This window comes from Ricinus communis, chromosome 9 (assembly GCF_019578655.1).
Source record: "Ricinus communis isolate WT05 ecotype wild-type chromosome 9, ASM1957865v1, whole genome shotgun sequence".
Taxonomy (NCBI): domain Eukaryota; kingdom Viridiplantae; phylum Streptophyta; class Magnoliopsida; order Malpighiales; family Euphorbiaceae; genus Ricinus; species Ricinus communis.
In genome coordinates this window covers 3,183,219-3,202,600 of record NC_063264.1, presented here as the reverse complement: position 1 = coordinate 3,202,600, position 19,382 = coordinate 3,183,219, and the positions used below count along the sequence as shown (strand labels likewise).

The 19,382-nt window shown below is 35.6% G+C and overlaps 5 protein-coding genes across 11 annotated transcripts; 2 read left to right on the top strand and 3 right to left on the bottom strand.

Annotated features, from left to right (window-relative positions):
* The first annotated feature begins 106 nt into the window (after positions 1 to 106).
* Positions 107 to 1,305, top strand: LOC8280907. The gene has a single exon (XM_025156981.2). It carries the CDS (start codon positions 410 to 412, stop codon positions 1,157 to 1,159), a length of 750 nt encoding a protein of 249 aa, XP_025012749.2. The 5' UTR covers positions 107 to 409; the 3' UTR covers positions 1,160 to 1,305.
* Positions 1,306 to 3,317: 2,012 nt separating this feature from the next.
* On the bottom strand, positions 3,318 to 7,990 carry LOC8280908 (protein OBERON 1). Of its 6 annotated transcripts, XR_007217427.1 has the most exons (7): positions 7,730 to 7,990; positions 7,193 to 7,642; positions 5,871 to 6,433; positions 5,686 to 5,752; positions 3,886 to 4,659; positions 3,756 to 3,796; positions 3,318 to 3,594 (listed from the first exon to the last, which is right to left on the bottom strand). XR_007217427.1 is itself a non-coding variant. In XM_015718003.3 (5 exons), exons 2-5 carry the CDS (start codon positions 7,590 to 7,592, stop codon positions 4,223 to 4,225), a joined length of 1,467 nt encoding a protein of 488 aa, XP_015573489.1. In that variant the 5' UTR covers positions 7,593 to 7,642; positions 7,730 to 7,990; the 3' UTR covers positions 3,692 to 4,222. The 6 variants fall into 6 exon arrangements, 2 of the variants coding, with proteins under 2 accessions (XP_015573489.1, XP_015573490.1); XR_007217426.1 differs by having other exon boundaries at positions 3,756 to 4,659; XR_001535073.3 differs by lacking the exon at positions 3,318 to 3,594 and having other exon boundaries at positions 3,692 to 3,796.
* Positions 7,991 to 9,521: 1,531 nt separating this feature from the next.
* LOC8280909 lies at positions 9,522 to 12,838 on the bottom strand. 2 transcript variants are annotated; one of them, XM_015718002.3, is made up of 4 exons: positions 12,624 to 12,838; positions 12,433 to 12,510; positions 11,458 to 12,008; positions 9,522 to 10,780 (listed from the first exon to the last, which is right to left on the bottom strand). In XM_015718002.3, the coding sequence occupies exons 2-4, from the start codon at positions 12,486 to 12,488 to the stop codon at positions 9,684 to 9,686; spliced, it is 1,704 nt and encodes a 567-aa protein (XP_015573488.2). In that variant the 5' UTR covers positions 12,489 to 12,510; positions 12,624 to 12,838; the 3' UTR covers positions 9,522 to 9,683. The 2 variants fall into 2 exon arrangements, with proteins under 2 accessions (XP_015573488.2, XP_002517124.3); XM_002517078.4 differs by having other exon boundaries at positions 11,458 to 12,005.
* A 712-nt stretch (positions 12,839 to 13,550) lies between these two features.
* On the bottom strand, positions 13,551 to 15,901 carry LOC8280910 (pre-rRNA-processing protein TSR2 homolog). The gene is made up of 4 exons (XM_015718000.2): positions 15,421 to 15,901; positions 15,235 to 15,326; positions 14,663 to 14,775; positions 13,551 to 13,830 (listed from the first exon to the last, which is right to left on the bottom strand). Exons 1-3 carry the CDS (start codon positions 15,602 to 15,604, stop codon positions 14,710 to 14,712), a joined length of 342 nt encoding a protein of 113 aa, XP_015573486.1. The 5' UTR covers positions 15,605 to 15,901; the 3' UTR covers positions 13,551 to 13,830; positions 14,663 to 14,709.
* A 628-nt stretch (positions 15,902 to 16,529) lies between these two features.
* On the top strand, positions 16,530 to 19,073 carry LOC8280911 (pentatricopeptide repeat-containing protein At4g14850). The gene is made up of 2 exons (XM_015717999.3): positions 16,530 to 18,224; positions 18,555 to 19,073. Exons 1-2 carry the CDS (start codon positions 16,645 to 16,647, stop codon positions 19,018 to 19,020), a joined length of 2,046 nt encoding a protein of 681 aa, XP_015573485.1. The 5' UTR covers positions 16,530 to 16,644; the 3' UTR covers positions 19,021 to 19,073.
* Positions 19,074 to 19,382: the final 309 nt, after the last annotated feature.

Genomic DNA, 19,382 nt, shown 5'->3' with positions numbered 1-19,382 from the left:
CCAATCAGTTTCTTTTTTCTTAGGAAAAATAAAATCCAACAAAAATGGCATTTTTGTAATTGTATCAGAGAAAAGGGATAATGTTAAAATCGCAATCTCTTTTATCTTTTCAGTGATTCCCTCTATAATTTTCCCATTCTGCACTCCCAGAGGAGGAGATTACATTGAAATAAATCTCTTATTTTTTCCTTTTTATTTTCCTCCCCAGATTTTCCTTCAAAACATTTTCCCATTCCATAGAATATTTTGTAGCAATCAATCTCCTGCACAAACAAAGAACAATCTGTTAAACACACTCGCATACATATATAAATACCAATCTTCAAACACTCATTATTATTATCCTTTTAGGCCTAGGGTTCTCTCGAAATCAAACCTGAACCAAGAAAAGCCACCCGTTGATTTCTTTATGATAAAATTTTCACCCTTTTTCAAAGATTTTGATTCCCATCGGAAACCAAAGTTACCCATCGCCATCTCTTATTATCGTCAGAGCATCTTTATCATCATCTTTTTGCTATTAATTCTTGACCAATCTTGCTCCAGTTCTTCTTCTTCTTCTTCTATTACAACCAACAACAGCATCATCAAGAAACACCAAAACCAAGGACAAGAAAATCAAGAAACCATCATGAAGGTGCATCCAATGCCCAAGAAAAGAAACAACATAACAATCCAATACTATACCAACAACATCAACAATCGAAGGGACCCATCTTCTGGTGGGTCCCACAACAAGAAGCTAAGAAGGTTGCCCCACATCTTTAGCCGTGTTCTTGAGCTTCCTTTCAGGTCTGATGCTGATGTGTCGGTGGAGGAAAGCCCGGATTGTTTCCGATTTGTAGCAGAGACCGATAATATCGGAGAAATTAGGGCTCACACGATTGAAATCCATCCGGGGGTTACTAAAATTGTGATTAGGCCAAATGGGTATCTTGAGTTATCCCCATTTGATGATTTGGAGTTGGATATGTGGAGGTTTAGGTTGCCGGAATCTACTCGGCCTGAGCTTGCCAGCGCTGTTTTAACTGACGGAGAGTTGATTGTTACGGTGCCAAAAGGAGATGAGGTGGAAGAAGGGAATGGTAATAATGGAGAGTTTAGAGGAGGTATGGGAAATAATAATAACAACAATGCTAGGCTTGTGCTTGTACAGTGATGAATGATGACCATAATTACTGCTCTTTTTCTTTAGCTTTTGGTTTTTGTTCTTTTCTTTAAATTTATGCTATTGTGGAAGTTAGTTTTTGAACTTGTTCATGTATGCCTCTGCTTTTCTTATTAAATTAAACAAGGTTTCTTTAATTCTTTGCATAATGAGCATGGTAGTATATTATTCAAGGTGCAATCTTCATTTGTTTTATTTTATTTTTGGCTTTGATTATTGAATTGTAAGTAGCATGCTTATTATTATTATTATTATTATTATTAGTGATCACCCAGTTTGTATTTGCGTCTTTTATAAGATTTTAGAGGATTAGATGCATAAAAATGAAAGAAATGAAGGAGATGTTTGAATTGTTTGGAGTCTTGTAACTGTCTTATTGTCTATTGAATAATATTCCTTCTTTTTTTTTTCATTCAAATTACCCCTTAGGTTTGTACTTCTGCAATTATTTCATCTCCCACATATTCTGGTTTCTACAAGAAGCATGTTGCCTAGAATTCCTTTCCCTTGGCAATGTTTTTTCAGTCGATATTCGGATGGAAGTCCTAGAAAATTATAGTGCTTGTATGCCGCCATTATAGTGCTTGCATGCTGCCGCTGTGTTTTACTTGTTGGATAGCATTTTCAAACACTATTTAATGCAATAATGCTGAAAACCATCTCTTATTTCTTCTTCTTTTTCCTCCTCCTGGTTAAGAACATCTGCTTTTTTATCCACTAGGCATGTCTTTGGAAAGCGACCCGAATATTTGTCTTTCAGTTAGGCACTTTGAATATGCCTTGTAGCATTTCATGGTTTTCGAAGGGTGATCAATTATATAATCTTTTGAGGCCTTTTAGTCTACTTGATCTCTTTTTTGTGTAGTAGACATTTTCATCTAATTGTTTTTTATTGCCTGCACAAACTTTCAAGGGGTATGACTGATTTCTCTGTCTCCTTTTTACGAATCTTGATTAAATAGGTGATTCATATCTGTGGAATGCCTTTATGGGTGCACTATGTTGGGAGGATTCTTTTTTCCTAGTGATATACTAAATATGGTCCTGCTTAACATTATTTTTAGCTAATTGACGAATATGTTTTTGAATTAAACAAGTTAATGGCCTCACTTTCTACTTTATGATAATGATTCCTGCGATTGTTGTTTACTTAAAGCTTATTGGTGCTGTGCTGTCTGACTTTAGTCCATTCTTTGAGCATATAATTTGGAGGGCATTTCTTTATGACTGGCCTTTCAGCCTTGATTCTAGGGAATACTGTATAAGGGACTATGCATGAGCGAGCACCACAATCTTTATGAATATTATGATATGCCTGGTTTAGGATCCCTAAATGAGTTTGGAGTATTATGCATTGATTCTTATTGCTGTCCGCCCTTTTCATATCTCAGGAAAGAATGACATGGTGTTTTATTTAGAGGTACAAACTGTTTTGCTGAGATTGCATGTCTATCATTATGCATTAAGCGTCATTCTTGTTTACGGAACACTCTGGGAGCGACTCGGAGAAGAACTTTGGCGTGCAAATGCACTACATTGTTTTGAGTTATTATAGAAGAAAGCCTAAGGAATTGTGTATTATTACTTTTTTTACGCCGCGGGATAAAGACTGATCCCCACATTTTCTTTTTTTTTTTTTTTTTAAAATGACACGTAAAGGTGATGATCTTGTGTGGATGAATAATTTTTCTTATGCCAACACCCTTTTTCTTTGCTTCCTTTCTGACAAATTCGGGGAATTTCTAAAAGGGTGTGGGCGTTAAGGATTTATAACTATCCTTTCGCTTATGAATGGATACCACCAAATTTTTAGTGGTATGAGTTGTATGGTTAATTTTGAGGATTCGAGTACTGCATAAGAAAATATTATTACTTCAAGGAATCTCTCACTGCTCCAAGCCTCTCTGATTTTGACATTTTTCATTTGAGGTGCGAATTTGTTCTTGGCTGCTAGGCATGGGAATTCCTTTTTACTTGAAAAAGTTAGTACTATTTAGCAGAATATAATCAAAATGTATCACGACTAACTGGCTTGTTTCTGGTCAGAAAAGAAATCTGAATGCGTGGTGAGATCTTGGGTTCTCTATTCTTGGCAGAATATTTAAAGTCGTTATTAGCTTGCAGATTGATGTAAAAATACACAACTGAATTCAACTCTCAATTTGAGGGGTTTTCTCTTCATTTAATTGGTTTTCAAAAGATATTAACAATTTTGCTATGGCAAATCAAACTCCTAAATTACAAAATACAAATAATTCTCTAGATCTTCAATTGATTTTCAACAATATGTGACCTACAAATTCTAATTTTAAGCAATCTACAATTCCTATCCCAAAATAAGCCTTTGGGTTTGAACTTTCATACCTTTAACGATTTACTACTGCATATCAAAAACATTTCCCTCCCACTGGGATCGGTCCTCTCCGCTGGCAAGTGGAGGAAAGATTGTCAGGGCAGGATTTGGGTGCCATACCATAAACCCACATATGCTGTCGGTTGTGTAGAAAAAATGCATAACAAATATAATAAAGCTTTGTATTGATAAAGGGAGAAATTAAAATCAGTAGGCGTGAAGTTCTACAGTTACCCAAAAATCTTTCAAAAAGAATTGTGAGCCACTGCAATTCACTGATTAAGAAAATAATCTGGTCAAAATTCCAAAATTGCATCCCTAATAAAAGTCAAAGAAAATATGAAAGGTGGATTTAAAATTGCACCTAAGATCACTGGTAGCCGCTTCACAACAATCGCAACATGGAAATGCAGCATGTTCTGCAATATTTTTGCGTTGTGTAGGACTTGATCAACCAGCATTAGCTGGTTCATACTGGCTTGATCATGCAATTATCATCCTTCTGACACCAGATCTCACCACCTACACAACAAGATCCTCTATAAATCCTCAACTTTACCACACAACAAAGAAGTGCCGAACCACGTAGACTCACAAGAAATTGCAGAACTATATAAACTCACAAGAATATACAAGATTAAGTCAACGCATGAGGACAGTACAACAGGAAAACTTGATGAACATGTGAGGAAAATTTGAATTCATTCTTCAATTTCCAAACCAAAATGTTCCTTCAGGATACTTTTAGGGGTCCTTCCAAATCCCTTGGCCACTTCTTCCATATCCTTGAGTTTTGCCACTTCTCGCTTTATCTGATTGACCCTTTCCAAGACAGCTTTCACTAAGACATCTCGTTTGGTACTGGATGTTGGCCGTTTCAATTCCGATTTCTCTCTTTCAAGTTGCTGATAGAGGTTCTGAAGATATTTCTTTTGAGCCATAAGTCGTTCCTCTGCAATTTCAAATTCAGATGCCTGTGACTTTTGTAGTTCATAGAGGGCTTTTTCAACCTCATCCTCAAGTTTCACAGTTTCAGCTTCGAAATCAGAAGACAATGCAAAAGAATCAGGCGAGCTTGTTTTATTATCTAAATGGTCTTGCTGATTAGTAACTTCCACCATGGCCCTAGGACCTTGTTCTGTGTGCAAATGATACATACATGTTAATAAATGTTGACCGATTCCACGCCCAGAAAAATTGCACAACACTCACATCCAAAAATTCTTAACAAGCTCAGGAAACCTCTATTCTATGAAAAATAACTTAAATTCTTAGAGAAGAAAATTAATAAAAATGTGTTGCAGTGGTAGTGTAGGTTAGGGTGTGTGCATCTGGTGGGGCTTATGTTAAAACAAAGAACAAGTATATAATGTATCCACATATAGTATTAACCTAAACTTCCATCCTGAAGGGTCCCCTGATCGAGTTGATAGCAATCCCCATTCAACCACCTAACCTATGATAGCCATCTTAAAAGAATATGCATCTCTGTACTCTCATGCCCAAACATATAGTAAGACTCCACAAACTGACTTCCCCAAATTCTTCTCAAGTTGTCGCCGAGAAACTTAAAAGCCAAATCAGAAGTGTGCTCCTTCCAAATCCAGGATGTTTAAATAGTCCCTACGAAGTAAATAAGTTCTCAACAATTCCTCTCTTGTCTAAAATTTGGATCGTGTCCTTTCTCTTGACATTGCAGAAATCCTTCGAGATGATTTATGGAACAGTGTATAGCAACCACCACAATGTAGCAAATTACTAAAGCATGATATTAACTTATGCATTACCTCCAATTAATGCAACTTCTTTTAGTATTCCCCACCTTGAGCCAAATGAACTCCAGCCACCACTACTGTCTTTTATTTTCTAAAACCACTTGCAGGCAAGTTCAATACCATAAAAACACCCAAGAATTCTTTTGAAGCAAAGAAGGAACAAAAAAAAAAAGCACATATAAATCTATGACAAGTCATAGTTTCAAGCTTCCATCTCAAATACTTTGCATCTTCCTGACCACTATTTTATCAAGTATTTCGCAAAGTTTGTAACAAGTTAATTTATGCAAAATCATATTTCAATACCCTCATCTCCTTCATTAGTTTTAAGAAATAAACCTGATTATGCAGATGTTGTTTTGAATAAAACATATTAAAAAGAAACTTACCTGTGGAAATAGCAGAGATATCCTCTTCGATTTTCCATATATCCTCAAGAATGACCCCATTTTTAAGCTGATGCCAACAGGAAAACATCATACTGCCAGTTTTAGCAACCCAATGGAGAACAAGGATAAATTTCCTCAAAACCAAGGATGCCATTATTTGTATACCTAGAGTATGATGGCTTTACCTTTGAAATGGCAGATTCAATTCGGTTCAGCAGTCCCTTTGCAGCAGTTTTCTGGGACCCACGTAAAATGCAAATGCCTAGGGCTAACATTTTTTCTACTTGTTCACAGGAATCAATGGATTCACAAGTTTGCAAAAGCCTCATAACATGTGGAATCAAATCGGTCTTTGCATCACAACGGCGGCAGTAATACTCAATGTCTAGGCCAATGCTTCCTCCAACTGTCCCAGCCATGTAAGTTCGAAGAGCACAGTCAACATGAGCAACATGGCCACAGATATAACCCTCACTAACCAATGCTTCACATTTGATGTAACCAAAACCTCCATACTTTGAACTTGTGATCTTGGAACACAGAATACAACAACAATCACGGCAGAAGCGAGGTTCACTGCAACAGATATCACAAGGCATTGCAGCTACTGGGGGGTTTTCTTCTTGTACCATCAGACTCCTGCATTTCTTGTTTCCAGCATTACAACCCACACCATCCGATTGGGAATCCGACTCGGAATTATCGGCTGCTTCTTCAAAAGGTTGAAGAAAATGCTCCTCGAGATAACCTGTTGTGAATTTCCATCGTTAGATAATAAGAACTACCTACACCTGCATTCTAATAATGTCTCCGAAAACAACTCATACAATGGCAGAGAGTACCTGAATATGCAGAAATATGAAAGTTCAATAAATGACTGCTAAGAAAACCATGTGACCTAATCGAAGGATTGCAAATAAAATCCCAAGTAAAACAATATCATGAAGAGAAATGAAAATGTAGTTTACATAATGAGAGCATGGCCATAAAACCTTTGCACCATTATAGCTTCAATATCCGAATCACTCATATTAAAAATAGTATCATAAAGTTTTATGTGAAAATGAAATAATATGAACAAGCTCCTAGCACAATAAGAGAGAAATAAACGTAAACCCATAGCGTACAATTCTGATCATACAGAAGCAAGGTTCCATACATTGGTGAAAATCTAGCAAGAGTTAGCTTTGCACTTGTTTATATAAAGCAAATGCATCATGGGATATTAAGTATGCATCTGACTGAAAAAATGTAACCCATCTAACTCTTAACCAGCATTTCGTTAGTTTTTAAAGTAGTGGATGGCAAACTAAATGTTGACATCAACAGCTAGGTTATTATTCACTTCAAGGTAGTGCATATTCAATTCAGCTTGATAAAAAAGAACTATCAATTACGTACTAATATTTAAAAGAAAATTATAAATAGTTGTAACCAAAAAAAAAAAAAAAAAGAAATGCAAGAACCCGTTTTGCATATAATAAATATACAAAAATACAGAACAGACCATTAGTTGGCGAAACCTTAGCGGGTATCTTCCAGCTGAATGAAGCAAAAAAAGCTTCAACATCTGCACCTGGGAAAGATGATTTAATAAATCGTTCAACAGAAAGCTTGCTAGCAAATCCACGTTTCTTAGTTGTTGAAGAATTTGATTTTTCCATTCGATAAAGACGGCGTGGAAGATATAAATATCTATCCAAGAAATGACCATTGGAGGCAACACGCCTTCCTACTCTCCATCTCCAAACATCACCAGGTTTAGGCCAATCTTTAGGAGCATATGGCAAACCTTCACCTGAATCTTCCGCTGCAACTGGCCTCAAATCCAAACCACCATTTTCTTTTGTTTTTGCATTACTTTCTTTATCAGTTTCCATCGATTCCATTAACTGAGTATTTAACATAAACACATTTCTTAGCAAATCGAGCTTTATTGACTCTGCTTCATAAGTAACTGATTATACAAAGATTCAATTCAATTAAATTAGAAAAAATAACAAGAACAAAAAATGAAGTTGCGAGAAAGTAAAAGAGAATTTACCCGAAACAAGAAGCTCTGTTTATTGAATTAAGACGTCGATGCTTCAAGAAAATAAAATCTTGGAGAAGGGAAATGAATTGAGAGGGAAGAGAGGAGGTTTTGATTTAAGAAGAATTGAAATTGAACAATGGTTTAAGCTTGTGAAGCGCCAAAGAAAAAAACCCTAATACCTGACAAGGAGGAGAGGGAGGGAAAATAAGCACAAAGAAACAGAGTAATAACGGCACTGTTCATACGATATGACTTTCCAAGACCTGATTTGTTTAGGGTAACTTACTACAAGAACCCTGAGGTTAGATCAAATACATTAGTTCGTCCCTCATATTACAAAGATTTACTACGTGGCCCTTCTGTTAATTAGAGCCGTTATTGCACTTATTTAACTCAAATGTGAGAAAGGTAAACAGAAAATAAGTGTATTTGCCTTTCTCTTTGCTTGAGCTTATCTTTGTCTCTTTTATCACTTTCTCTTATACCTTCTTCTAAGTCTAACTTTCCATTCATTAACAGCATAATAACCCTTTTCTGACCCATTCTTACACTTATTTTATAGCCAGAAGAACCATAAAATCCTACAAATATAACAACAATCAGAAATAGGCAAAAGTATATTCATTTCGATATCATTTATCTTCCTGCCCATTTTCATGCTTCAGTTCCATAGGCTTCTTTTTAAGTTGTGTCAATTCCTAATCTTTTCCCACATCTGCAATTGGTGTTCTTGATTAAGAAACAACTCTCTTTATTAAATTTAGAAAGTTAATTATGTTATTTTCTAAATTTATATAAACTTTTATAATAAAAAATAATAATAATTTGACTCACTTTCGTCTATTCAATTAATATATTTTCAGAAATGAAGGAATAAACTAATATATTTAATCTGAATATTAAATATAATAATCTTTTCCATTTGATTAAATCCTAACTCAAACCTCTGGCCTGATTTTAAAGGCATTTTTTACAATCCATTTTTTTTTCTTAATTAATTAGAGGCAATTGCCTTGGATTGGATAATTGAATAGTCATTTCTTATAAACAAAAATTTCAGTGATCCCAATGCGGATGATACTAAAACATAACAATATAAAATTTGATTAATCAAACCTGAAATCATAGAATGGATCTATGAAAATGAGTCTTGATGTAAAAATTAAGGCAAATGACCATTCAAGTAAACTATTGTTCAAACACGTCCAAAACCCATTTAATTCGATTTACTTGAAACGTTAACAATTTGATATCAATATTATCCAAAATCAAAATAATTTAAATCTAAGATCAATCAAAATAACTAGAAATAAAAAATGACTCAAGCTCAACCCATGATTTTACGGTTTCTACTATTTATGTATCCGCAACACTGTAAGCATTACCGGTAAAAAGGAAATGTATTTTTTCTTTTTACTTTCCTTATTTTAGCTCCCACATCAATAATTCTTCTAGTCAAGAGAAGAATGTGACCTAACCGGACCAGAATGAAAGGTAACACACCATATGAGAAACACGAAATGTTTTTAATCTCATTTCCGAGGGACTTCTTCAATGAAAATTGTCTAATTTTCTCGAAAGAGCAAGGATGGAGCTTGAGAATTCCTGAGGGATGATGGAAATTCCTGAAGGTGTTGGAGGGATGAAGGGTACACGTACTTGCATTGCCTAAACTAAAAGAACTTAACGTGGTAAAGTTTCTTTGTAGCAGAGATACCAAGGATTCGTCTTGTCGAAAATCCAATAATGTTGATGAATGCCATTTAGGTATCAACATTCACAACAAAAGTTCAAGAAAAAGAGGCCCACGTACTTTCTAAATAAGATTATAAGACTTAGTAAAAATTACAGCATCGGGGATTGATGCGAGCTACATAACAGTAAAAAAAAAAAAAAAAAAAGAAGAAAGGAAAACAGTAACCATAAACATGAAAAAGTGAAAACATAGCCCTACAGACATTATTTAAAGGGAAAACCATTCTAGAGGGGCAAATTTTGCACGAATTTCAGCTTCACGCTTGACTGCATTTGTCTTTTTTAGCTCCAGCTCTGGCATCCTAGAGTTGGCAAGTTGAATTTCATGGACAACTTTTGGAATTGCACTTGCTACCATTCTTTGAGCAGTGTTAACCTCAGACTTCGCTGCCTTGTTAGTCTCAATTGCATTTGTGATCTCCGCTCTCCTGGATCTAAGTAGAGCAATTTGTCTGTCAATTTCGTCTACAGCCAAAGAGTTTGCGTCCACCTGGGATTGCAGCTGGTCTGCCTTTTCCTTCAATTCACTATACTCGTTTTTCAAGGAAGCAACTTTGGCCCTTTTACCCTCAAGAGTAGCAAAGAATTCATCAACCTGATCTATTAATTCCCTACTCTCCAGATAAACCTCACTGAATGTTGGGATTTCCTCGATCAATTTCAGTTTAACAAGTTGTTCAGCATTCATGGTAGGATCTGTTCGAAGTTTGGATGCTAGAGTTGTCAGTTCAGTAATGCACTTCGATGAAACCAATGAAGGAAAATCCATAACAAGAAGGGAAGAAAGCTTGTTTCGAGCTTCTGCCATTTCGATTTGAGTAGCAGCAGAATCAGCAGTTGTAGAAGAGGGTATTGTGGTCATCGCAAGAGGCTGGGTGAGAATATCTTCCAAAGAGCTGAGATAGTTATCAAAATCTTCTGGAATTGGCTCTATTATTGGTTCCTCCACAACTTCAATGTCAGGGACAGATCGAGAGGATCTTCTAGAAGGTTGCCTAGTTTTTTTCTTTGATGTGGATGATAATGCAGCTTCATTCTGTTTGCTCTTCCTAGGCGCGGATGATGATTTACCTCCACTCTGTCTTGTGCGCTTAGGTTTAGGTGTGGATGACAATTTGGCTCCACTTTGTTTTCTTCGCTTAGGCGTGGATGATAATGGTTCCCCATTCTCTTCTGTTTGCTTAGGTGTTGATGATGCAGTTACAGTACTTCTTCTTTTCCTCAGGGAAGAATGAACATTATTTGCTTTCTCTTCTTCTTGACCTGTTACCTTTTCTTCCGGCGGCAGTGGAGGGGCAGGTTCCACTGTATCAAAGATGATAGCACTATTAAAACTTAAAATGAGTAATTTAAATTTAAATTACTAAGTTCAGTTGCTATTTTTTTTTTCTCAGAAAGAAAAAATGAATACAAATATCCAGATGTAAACAAAAGGCACAATAAACACGTCCCTCTTATTTACTTTCATAGGAGAAAGATTCAAGCTGGGACTGAAAGTTCCACAGAAAAGATTATTTGCATGGTGCCCCATTTCATGCAAACATTTAAAGGAAACCAAGTCAAACACTAAGAAATGCAAATGCACATTGGCGACCATAAGGGAAATCACAAGACATGTTACTATTATAATTACTACTATAAGAAAATAAATGAGAAGTTCAAACAATCTTCTGACCAATTAAAGTAGACCACAAGGTTTATTCATTTTAGCTTTATAATGATCTCTTAGTTCCATTGCACAAAGGTTCACCATGCATCTCCCTAATGAATCAATTAATGACAGTTCATTACAGCTTACAGCCTTCAAATACTTTCTTTAAAAAGAATTTACATTAAAAGCTTCTACTTGATACCAAATCAGTAATACATGAAATTTTTCTAAAATTCTTTTGAAGGTAGGTACGAAAGGCCTGAATATCCCAAGACCAAGATGTAAGTATAAATATTAGAAAATAGTATTACTATCCAAAATCTAAGCAAACCTTTCGTTGGAGATTGCACTTTTACTGGGATCTTCCAAGCAAATGATGCAAAAAATGCATCCACATCTGCACCTGGGAAGTTTGATGTAATATAATTTGCAACTGCATTCTTGCTTGCAAATGTCTGTTTTCCAAGACGTTTTGGAATATACAGAAATCTATCTTGGAAGTAGCCAGAAGTATTAAACCTCCTTCCTACTCTCCAAGTCCAAATATCACCAGGATATGGCCAATCAATTGGAGCATATGGCAATCCTTCACCAGATTCACCAGGTAGAACTGGCCAAAGCAAGTTATTTTCCTCCATCCTGTTCACGGTACCATTACTTTCAAAGGAAACCACATGTTGCTCGTTCTGCATATCATTCTCCAAATTATTGTCCATTTCATTATCATTCTCCGCAAATAGCTCATTCTGCAGTGCAGCATGAGCAATCTGCACAATATCCTCATTTTGCACATATTCCTCCTTGTGTACGAAATGCTCATTCTGCGGACTGCTCATTGAGCCTGGTTTGGCATAGTCACTGCCGTTGCTATGAAACAAGCTTCTAAGAGAATGAAACAATCAACTAATGGAAGTAATAAGATTAGTTCACTACTAGTATCAGAACATCCACAGCCTAACAAGAAATCTTATAGCATATATATAACAACTTTTGAACATTCCTAAATTTACAACTCTATATCTTCTTCATTTCAGAATTTCACATATTTGTAAGAAAAAAAAAAAAAAAGAGTCAGCATTAACATAAAAGTAATTTTATTGATTTAATATATCAACAGAAAGGTACAGTTACATATTCAGCTAAAATAAGCTTTAAATACATTCATAAATACAGTCTGGATAAAAAAAGCTACTAACTTTAATTCAAACAATTCAAAATAAAATGGTATCTTTCATATTTCACTTGCATCTTTAAATCAAAGCATATACAAGTAATCAATACAACATAGTAATCATAAAAATCTTACTCATGATCATATTCTCCCACTTGATCTGGATGCACAGGATATGGATCCGGCATCATCACACGATGATCTCTTCTTTACCTACAAAACATTAATAAAATTTTCTTTGAGAAAAATGTTTATACTAGGACCAAGATAAGTAAATCTAGATTGAGGAACCTAAAGGTAAGAAATAGTAAAGAAAAAAGAAAAACCTGAGTGTTATTTGAGTGAATCAAAGAACAGAATTGGGAGGAAATGGTGAGGCGAGCTAGTACAGTGAATCGGTGATAATATCCTTCAAAAGAATGTGCAGTGCAGCGCAGAGAGAGAGAAGTAATGAAATGACAGCCTTACCCTTTGCGCATATACTTTTTCATCTATTGGGTCATTGCGTGTGTGCAACGCTCCGTAACTGTAACTTCAGAAAAGAAGGTCCACTTATGACTTACCTACTGACAAGTTCTTGCCTGGTCTTGTTCTCACGTGCAAATCAGCGCGTGGTAATTCACCATGCAATCTGTGGTTAATTTTTATTATTATTATTATTTTAAAAGGATGCAATAGTTAAATTTGAGTCCCTCAATGTCTCCTAAATTGAGAAAAGCGGTGAACGGCGGAAATTATGATTTCCCACTGCCTCTAATGAATATTACATAATATTTACTAATTTTTAAGTTGACCAAATTGTCCTTGTAATTCATATGCCCAATTTTATGATTTTAGATAAGATTCACACCTCAATTTCCCCCCTTTTCTGTATAGTTTCCATATACATAAATGTCTTTTTAAGTTTTGACCATAATAAAATAGATAAGTAGTTTATTTTATTTTTAATTGGCATGAATGGTCTTCTCCATGCTTTACCATTTTTGAGTTTTCACTTGGTCTTAAAAATGACATCTTTGCAAATAAAATAATACTGAACAGAAACAATAAGCATTCATTTGCCACTAGCAATGTACATTCAGATCCTTCTTGGTTAACGTCTAGCAAATATCATCATGTTAAGCAATTTCTTTTTAAGTTCTTTTATTCTTTTCTTTTATAACAAAAGCACCACCACCTAGGCATGTGCTTAGAAATTACTGTACGTGTGTGATGAAACTCAAGCACTAGTTGTCTCAGCCCTAATCAAGAGATTACGAAAAACACTTAATTCCATTAAGTTCCATCTTTAATAAAAGAGGTCTCTATAGAAATAATTCTCAGTGCTATTGCTTCTTACATGAAATTCCTACCACTACTATACATCATTAGTACAAACATACGTAGATGTGCTGTAACATGCACACGCCCTGGTGCGGGGCAATGGAGGAGGTTACATATGAACTATAGCAGAATAAACCCAATGGCAAAACAGGGAACTTGAATGTCAGTTGGCTCAATTATTACAGCAAGCAGCTCATGAACAAACGAACCCTGCAGTTGGAGACTCAGATAGTTAGTTCAGACTAAAAAAGGAAAAAAAAAAAAAAAAAAAAAAAACAGGTTGGTCATTATGCATTGAAATATTCATTTTAATCTCATATTAACAACAATTTCAAAATTCTGAAACTAAGAAAGAAAGTTACCGACTCGCCATGATCATGAAACAAGCGAGATGAATGCTAACTTTCAAAAATCAAATCACGAATACACCACAAACTTGTTTCAACTATGATTATTTCTCTAAGTTAGTAACATGCAAAATGACAGCACGGTAACATTTGAATTTATATAGCTCAGGATCTTTCTCAAGTTTCTCAAAGAACAAAATGCAAATCACTTCCTCGCAAGCTCGGGGTCGACACTGCTTTTATTACATAAGAACTCAGGACTTTCAAAATTTATGTTTAGATCACAACAGATCAACCTTGTATTGCGCACTCATAAGTCACAACCTCACCAAAATAGTAACTATCATATCTCTTCATGCCTTTATTACAGAAATGTTTGATCTCCGATTTTCTAATCTACTGAAAGTCAATGTGCAAGAACTTTATGATGGAATCATAGCACCTGCTAATACTGTCAATACCTGCTTATTAGAGAAACTAAAGTGAGAGGCCCTATTGGCAGAATTTACATCGTAGGTTATGAGAATCAAGTGTATTCTTCATATCAACCAGGAAACAAATATTTCTGATCATAGTTTCCTTAAACTCCCAACGCAGTCCTGGTTAATTAGAACTTTCTTATTTATTAAACAACAGTCATGAAGTCCCCATTAAAGAGAAATAGATTTCAGATAAATAGCAATAGCTTTAATTACCTGTTTGAACACAAGCTTTCATAACCATCTAATTGAAAAAGTTTGTCTCATTTTTTTGTGTAATGACTTCTGTGCAAGTATTCTTCGTGCATCATTATCAGTTGCTCTGCAACCTGCTCAGAATTGAAATCATTCATTAGTAGAAATCTTACAAGAAATTTAAGCATAAAATACATAAAAAGAATGTATCATAAAAAGCTGTTTATACACCAATATTAATTAGATTTGCCAAGACCATTCTGAGCGTCTAAGAAATAATCTTTTACGGAAAACAGCTTCATTTCCTCTCTCAAAATATAAGTAATGTAGCAAGTGCCTTGTATATCTCAGGGAATATAGTGTGTCGACAATCAGAAATTTCAATATTTTTCTGATTATAATTGGTGTGGGCTGTGAATGTGGACATAAAAAACTTGAATGTAGCAACTGAAAGGAAAATAATAATTAAAAGAAAATGACAATATTAATCAAGTTGGACGATAACAAGAAGATGCCATATCATCGTTCTATATATATATATATATATATATATATATATATATATGTATCTTTATCTGTATGTATATACATACCTCCTCAAGGCTACCATCCTCAATCTCGGTGTTGAAAGAAAGCAATAAACTTTCATGTAGCAAATTCTCCAAATCTTCAACATAAAGTGGCCCTGGCATATATTACATCAACAATATAAAATCCCCATAACAAAATCAAGAAAAAAGAAGAAGAAAGAAGTGAGAGTAGAATCAATTTATGTATACCTCTAGATTGAAATAACCAGGACAAGATATCAGCGGCAAGCTGGTGAAATTTCTGGAGAGAATCGCGGCCACCCCACTGGTTTTTGACAGCAATTTGGAGGCCATTCCATCGTGCAAGAAGCAATGCGATATCCTCTCGGAGATGAGAAACAGCCTCTGGCTTTTGGACGCCTTCGCATTCCATTATGTGATTATAAATTATAATGACAAAGAGTTCTTTTAGCCTTTGGTTCTGTTCTCTCGTCTCCCTGAAGAAATTCTCATCAGCAAGAGAAAGAAAAAGAGAAAGATGGGTGGTTATGTAGTTTGCCTTTGTTTAGGAAGAGGCCCAGTAGAAAGCTGGCGTTGAAAGAGAAACAGGAGGCGAAAGCGCAGGGAGAGAGAGTTTCAGTTTTTCTAACTGGCGCGCAAAAACAGCCCTCCCTCGGTCTTTGATGGAACCAAGCAAAATAGTTGAGCGAGCATAAATTTTAATAAAATTAGTGAATTATATATTCTTATGGTAATTTTTGTGAAATATAAAGAACTTAGTCATGCCAAAAAATAATAGTATTGAAATATAAAGATATCAAAGTTCGATTGAGAGCTATAGCCTCATGATTGTATCAATCTAATTGTACCATAAAATAAATTATATTGTGGCCCACTAATCTATTAATAACACATTTAACCCGTTTAGAATATATATAATAAGGTTTAATATATGATTCAATAATTTTTATTAACTTATTGAGATATATTATTATTTATAATATATTATCTGTACATATATAAAGTGTATTTTATATATTTCTTAATCTTATCAAGTAAAATTATAATAAACATGTTATAATATAAACATGACCCATTAATACAAATTGCACCCTCATTTAATGTAATAAATTTTTAAGTAGGATAAAAAATTTGTGAAATTTTCTTATTAAATAAGGGTAAATATTTTGTGTCCACAAGGGATTTGAGAGTTGTTGAACATAAATTAGAAATTTAGTAAATATATTTATTTTAATCGAATTAGATTTTATGGAACATTAAGGAATTTTAAATCATTTTTTATTCGAAAACTGATTTATACAAAACCCATTAACTCTTCAGAATCAATCCTCCCGGCAAACATTACCTAATAAGATAAAAGAGTATAGGACTTGGACAAGACAAGCCCATTTCTTGTTTTTAAAATGCTTGAATCTTCGACATTGGCGCCATTTCAACGAACCATGACTGCTCATGCCTTCATTCACTCCCAATTCACTAGCCCCCATTCTCGAATCAGCCATCTCAACTCGCTCATCCTTCCTCGGCCGAGCAACCCATGCCCGAATCATCAAAACCTTTCAATCCCCACTTCCTCCGTTTCTATCCAATCATCTCATCAGCATGTATTCCAAACTCGATCTCCCCAACTCTGCCCAGCTTGTGCTCCATCTCACCCCAACTCGCTCCGTCGTCACATGGACATCCCTTATTTCCGGTTCTGTTCAAAATGGTCATTTCTCATTTGCCCTTTATCATTTCTTCAACATGCGCCGTGACAATATCCAACCCAATGACTTCACTTTCCCTTGCGCTTTTAAAGCGTCCGCTTCGCTTCTGTTACCCTTTGTTGGAAAACAGATTCATGCAATCGCGGTTAAGTTTGGTCAGATTAATGATGTGTTTGTCGGATGCAGTGCGTTTGATATGTACTCGAAAACTGGGCTTAAGCAGGACGCACAGAAACTGTTTGATGAATTGCCTGAGAGGAATGTTGTTACGTGGAATGCGTATATTTCTAATGCTGTGCTTTATGGAAGGTATCAAAATGCTGCTGTTGCGTTTGTAGAGTTACGTCGGGCTGGCTGTGAGCCTGATTCCACTACATTTTGTGTGTTTTTTAATGCGTGTGCTGATCAGTTGTATGTAGACCTTGGGAGACAGTTGCACGGTTTTGTGATTCGGAGTGGATTTGAAAAGAGTGTATCTGTCTTGAATGGGCTTATTGATTTTTATGGGAAGTGTAAAGAGGTTAGATTGGCAGAGATGGTATTTGGTAAGATGGAGAACAGGAATGCTGTTTCGTGGTGCTCTATGGTGGCTGCTTGCGAGCAGAATGGTGAGGAAGAGAAGGCTTGTTTGTTTTTTGTAGAGGGTAGGAAAGAAGGAATTGAGCCAACCGATTATATGGTTTCTAGTGTTATTAGTGCTTGTGCAGGGCTTGCAGGACTTGAATTAGGAAGGTCGTTCCATGCACTTGCTGTGAAAGCATGCCTAGAGGGTGATATTTTTGTTGGGAGTGCCCTTGTTGACATGTATGGTAAATGTGGAGGTATTGAAGATTCTGAGCAAGCCTTTCATGAGATGTCTGAAAGGAATTTGGTTACTTGGAATGCATTGATTGGTGGTTACGCACATCAAGGGCATGCTGAAATGGCTGTCAGATTGTTTAAAGAAATGACAACTGAGGTGGTACCGAACTATGTGACATTGGTGTGTGTTTTATCAGCTTGTGGTAGAGGAGGAGCAGTTGAACTGGGCATGGAGATTTTTGGGTCAATGAGGGACAGGTACAAGATTGAACCAGGGGCAGAGCATTATGCCTGTGTTGTAGACTTGTTAGGGAGGGCTGGGATGGTCGAACATGCATATGAGTTTGTACAGAAAATGCCTATTCGTCCTACAATTGAGGTTTGGGGGGCTCTTTTAAGTGCTTGTAGGGTGTATAGGAAGCCAGAGTTGGGAAAGATAGCAGCTGATAACTTATTTGAACTTGATCCAAAGGATTCCGGCAACCATGTGCTGCTTTCAAATATGTTTGCTGCTGCTGGCAGGTAGGGTCATTATTTTTGTGGGCTTGTAGCGTAGCCAACCTCATGTTTTCTTTTTTGGCAATCAACACATTTAATTTTAAAATTCTGATATTTGAATTTCTTGTTATTTATTAAGTACTGAAAGCTTACTCTTGAGTTTTGTGGATACATGTAACAACTCAAAGTTTAGAATGCAATAACTTGAGTATACATGGCTTGTGTCTATCATCTAACATCTCGTTTGAAGTTCAAAACGTGTATCACGGTGAAGTATATTTAAAGTAGCATTCTAAAATTTATGGACCATACCCAATCTCCACTCCTTTTTCCTTTTTCTTTTACTCAATGCAGGTGGGAGGAAGCCACCATGGTGAGACAAGAAATGATGGATGTTGGTATCAAGAAGGGTGCAGGTTACAGTTGGCTTACTGCAAAGAATAAGGTACACGTTTTCCAAGCAAAGGATATGTCCCATGCAATGAACACTGAGATCCAAGCAATGCTAATTAAGCTTAGAATGGAAATGGAGGCAGCTGGCTACATACCTGACACAAACTATGCACTCTATGATTTAGAAGAAGAGGAGAAAATAACTGAAGTTTGGTACCACAGTGAGAAGATCGCCCTTGCGTTTGGCCTCATAGCTATCCCTCCTGGAGTACCTATAAGAATCACAAAAAACCTTAGAATTTGTGGTGATTGTCATAGTGCCTTCAAATTTATATCAGGCATTGTTGGCAGAGAAATCATTGTTCGAGATAATAATCGATTTCATCACTTTCAGAATAGTCAGTGTTCCTGCAGAGATTATTGGTGATGATTCTGTACTGCTTAACAATTTTTCAACTGAATATACTGTTTTCAGGAGAACCCTATCACAACGCAACACTAAAGTTAAGGACAAGCTGACTATACTGTATGCTTCCATACCATGTGAATAGTCTACAATTTTTGCTCAATGATTTTAGTTGTTGAAATGGTTTGTTATCAAGAAATCACAAGCAGTTTTCAGCATTTCCCTTTCTTTGAAATGGTAGAGACCAAAATAGTAATACATACTACATAGTTTATCTTAATACGTACTTTGGTCTCTAATCTTTCAAATGAGCAAATCTAGTTTCGGAAGTAGTCTCTCAACAAGCTAAAAGTCATACTCTTTTTATCAATAATACTAGAAGG

Coding starts and splice junctions, on each gene's coding strand:
- LOC8280911 (XM_015717999.3), top strand. CDS start 16,645: ATGCCTTCATTCACTCCCAATTCACTAGCCCCCATTCTCGAATCAGCC. Junction 18,225..18,554: donor ATGTTTGCTGCTGCTGGCAG/GTAGGGTCATTA, acceptor TACTCAATGCAG/GTGGGAGGAAGCCACCATGG.
- LOC8280910 (XM_015718000.2), bottom strand. CDS start 15,604: ATGGAATGCGAAGGCGTCCAAAAGCCAGAGGCTGTTTCTCATCTCCGA. Junction 15,327..15,420: donor CTGGTTATTTCAATCTAGAG/GTATACATAAAT, acceptor AATATATGCCAG/GGCCACTTTATGTTGAAGAT. Junction 14,776..15,234: donor AGGATGGTAGCCTTGAGGAG/GTATGTATATAC, acceptor AATTCTGAGCAG/GTTGCAGAGCAACTGATAAT.
- LOC8280907 (XM_025156981.2), top strand. CDS start 410: ATGATAAAATTTTCACCCTTTTTCAAAGATTTTGATTCCCATCGGAAA.
- LOC8280908 (XM_015718003.3), bottom strand. CDS start 7,592: ATGTTAAATACTCAGTTAATGGAATCGATGGAAACTGATAAAGAAAGT. Junction 5,753..5,870: donor TTGAATCTGCCATTTCAAAG/GTAAAGCCATCA, acceptor TGTTGGCATCAG/CTTAAAAATGGGGTCATTCT. Junction 4,660..5,685: donor TATCTCTGCTATTTCCACAG/GTAAGTTTCTTT, acceptor ATTTGCACACAG/AACAAGGTCCTAGGGCCATG.
- LOC8280909 (XM_015718002.3), bottom strand. CDS start 12,488: ATGATGCCGGATCCATATCCTGTGCATCCAGATCAAGTGGGAGAATAT. Junction 12,009..12,432: donor GTGGGAGAATATGATCATGA/GTAAGATTTTTA, acceptor TCATTCTCTTAG/AAGCTTGTTTCATAGCAACG. Junction 10,781..11,457: donor AGTGCAATCTCCAACGAAAG/GTTTGCTTAGAT, acceptor TCTTTGATACAG/TGGAACCTGCCCCTCCACTG.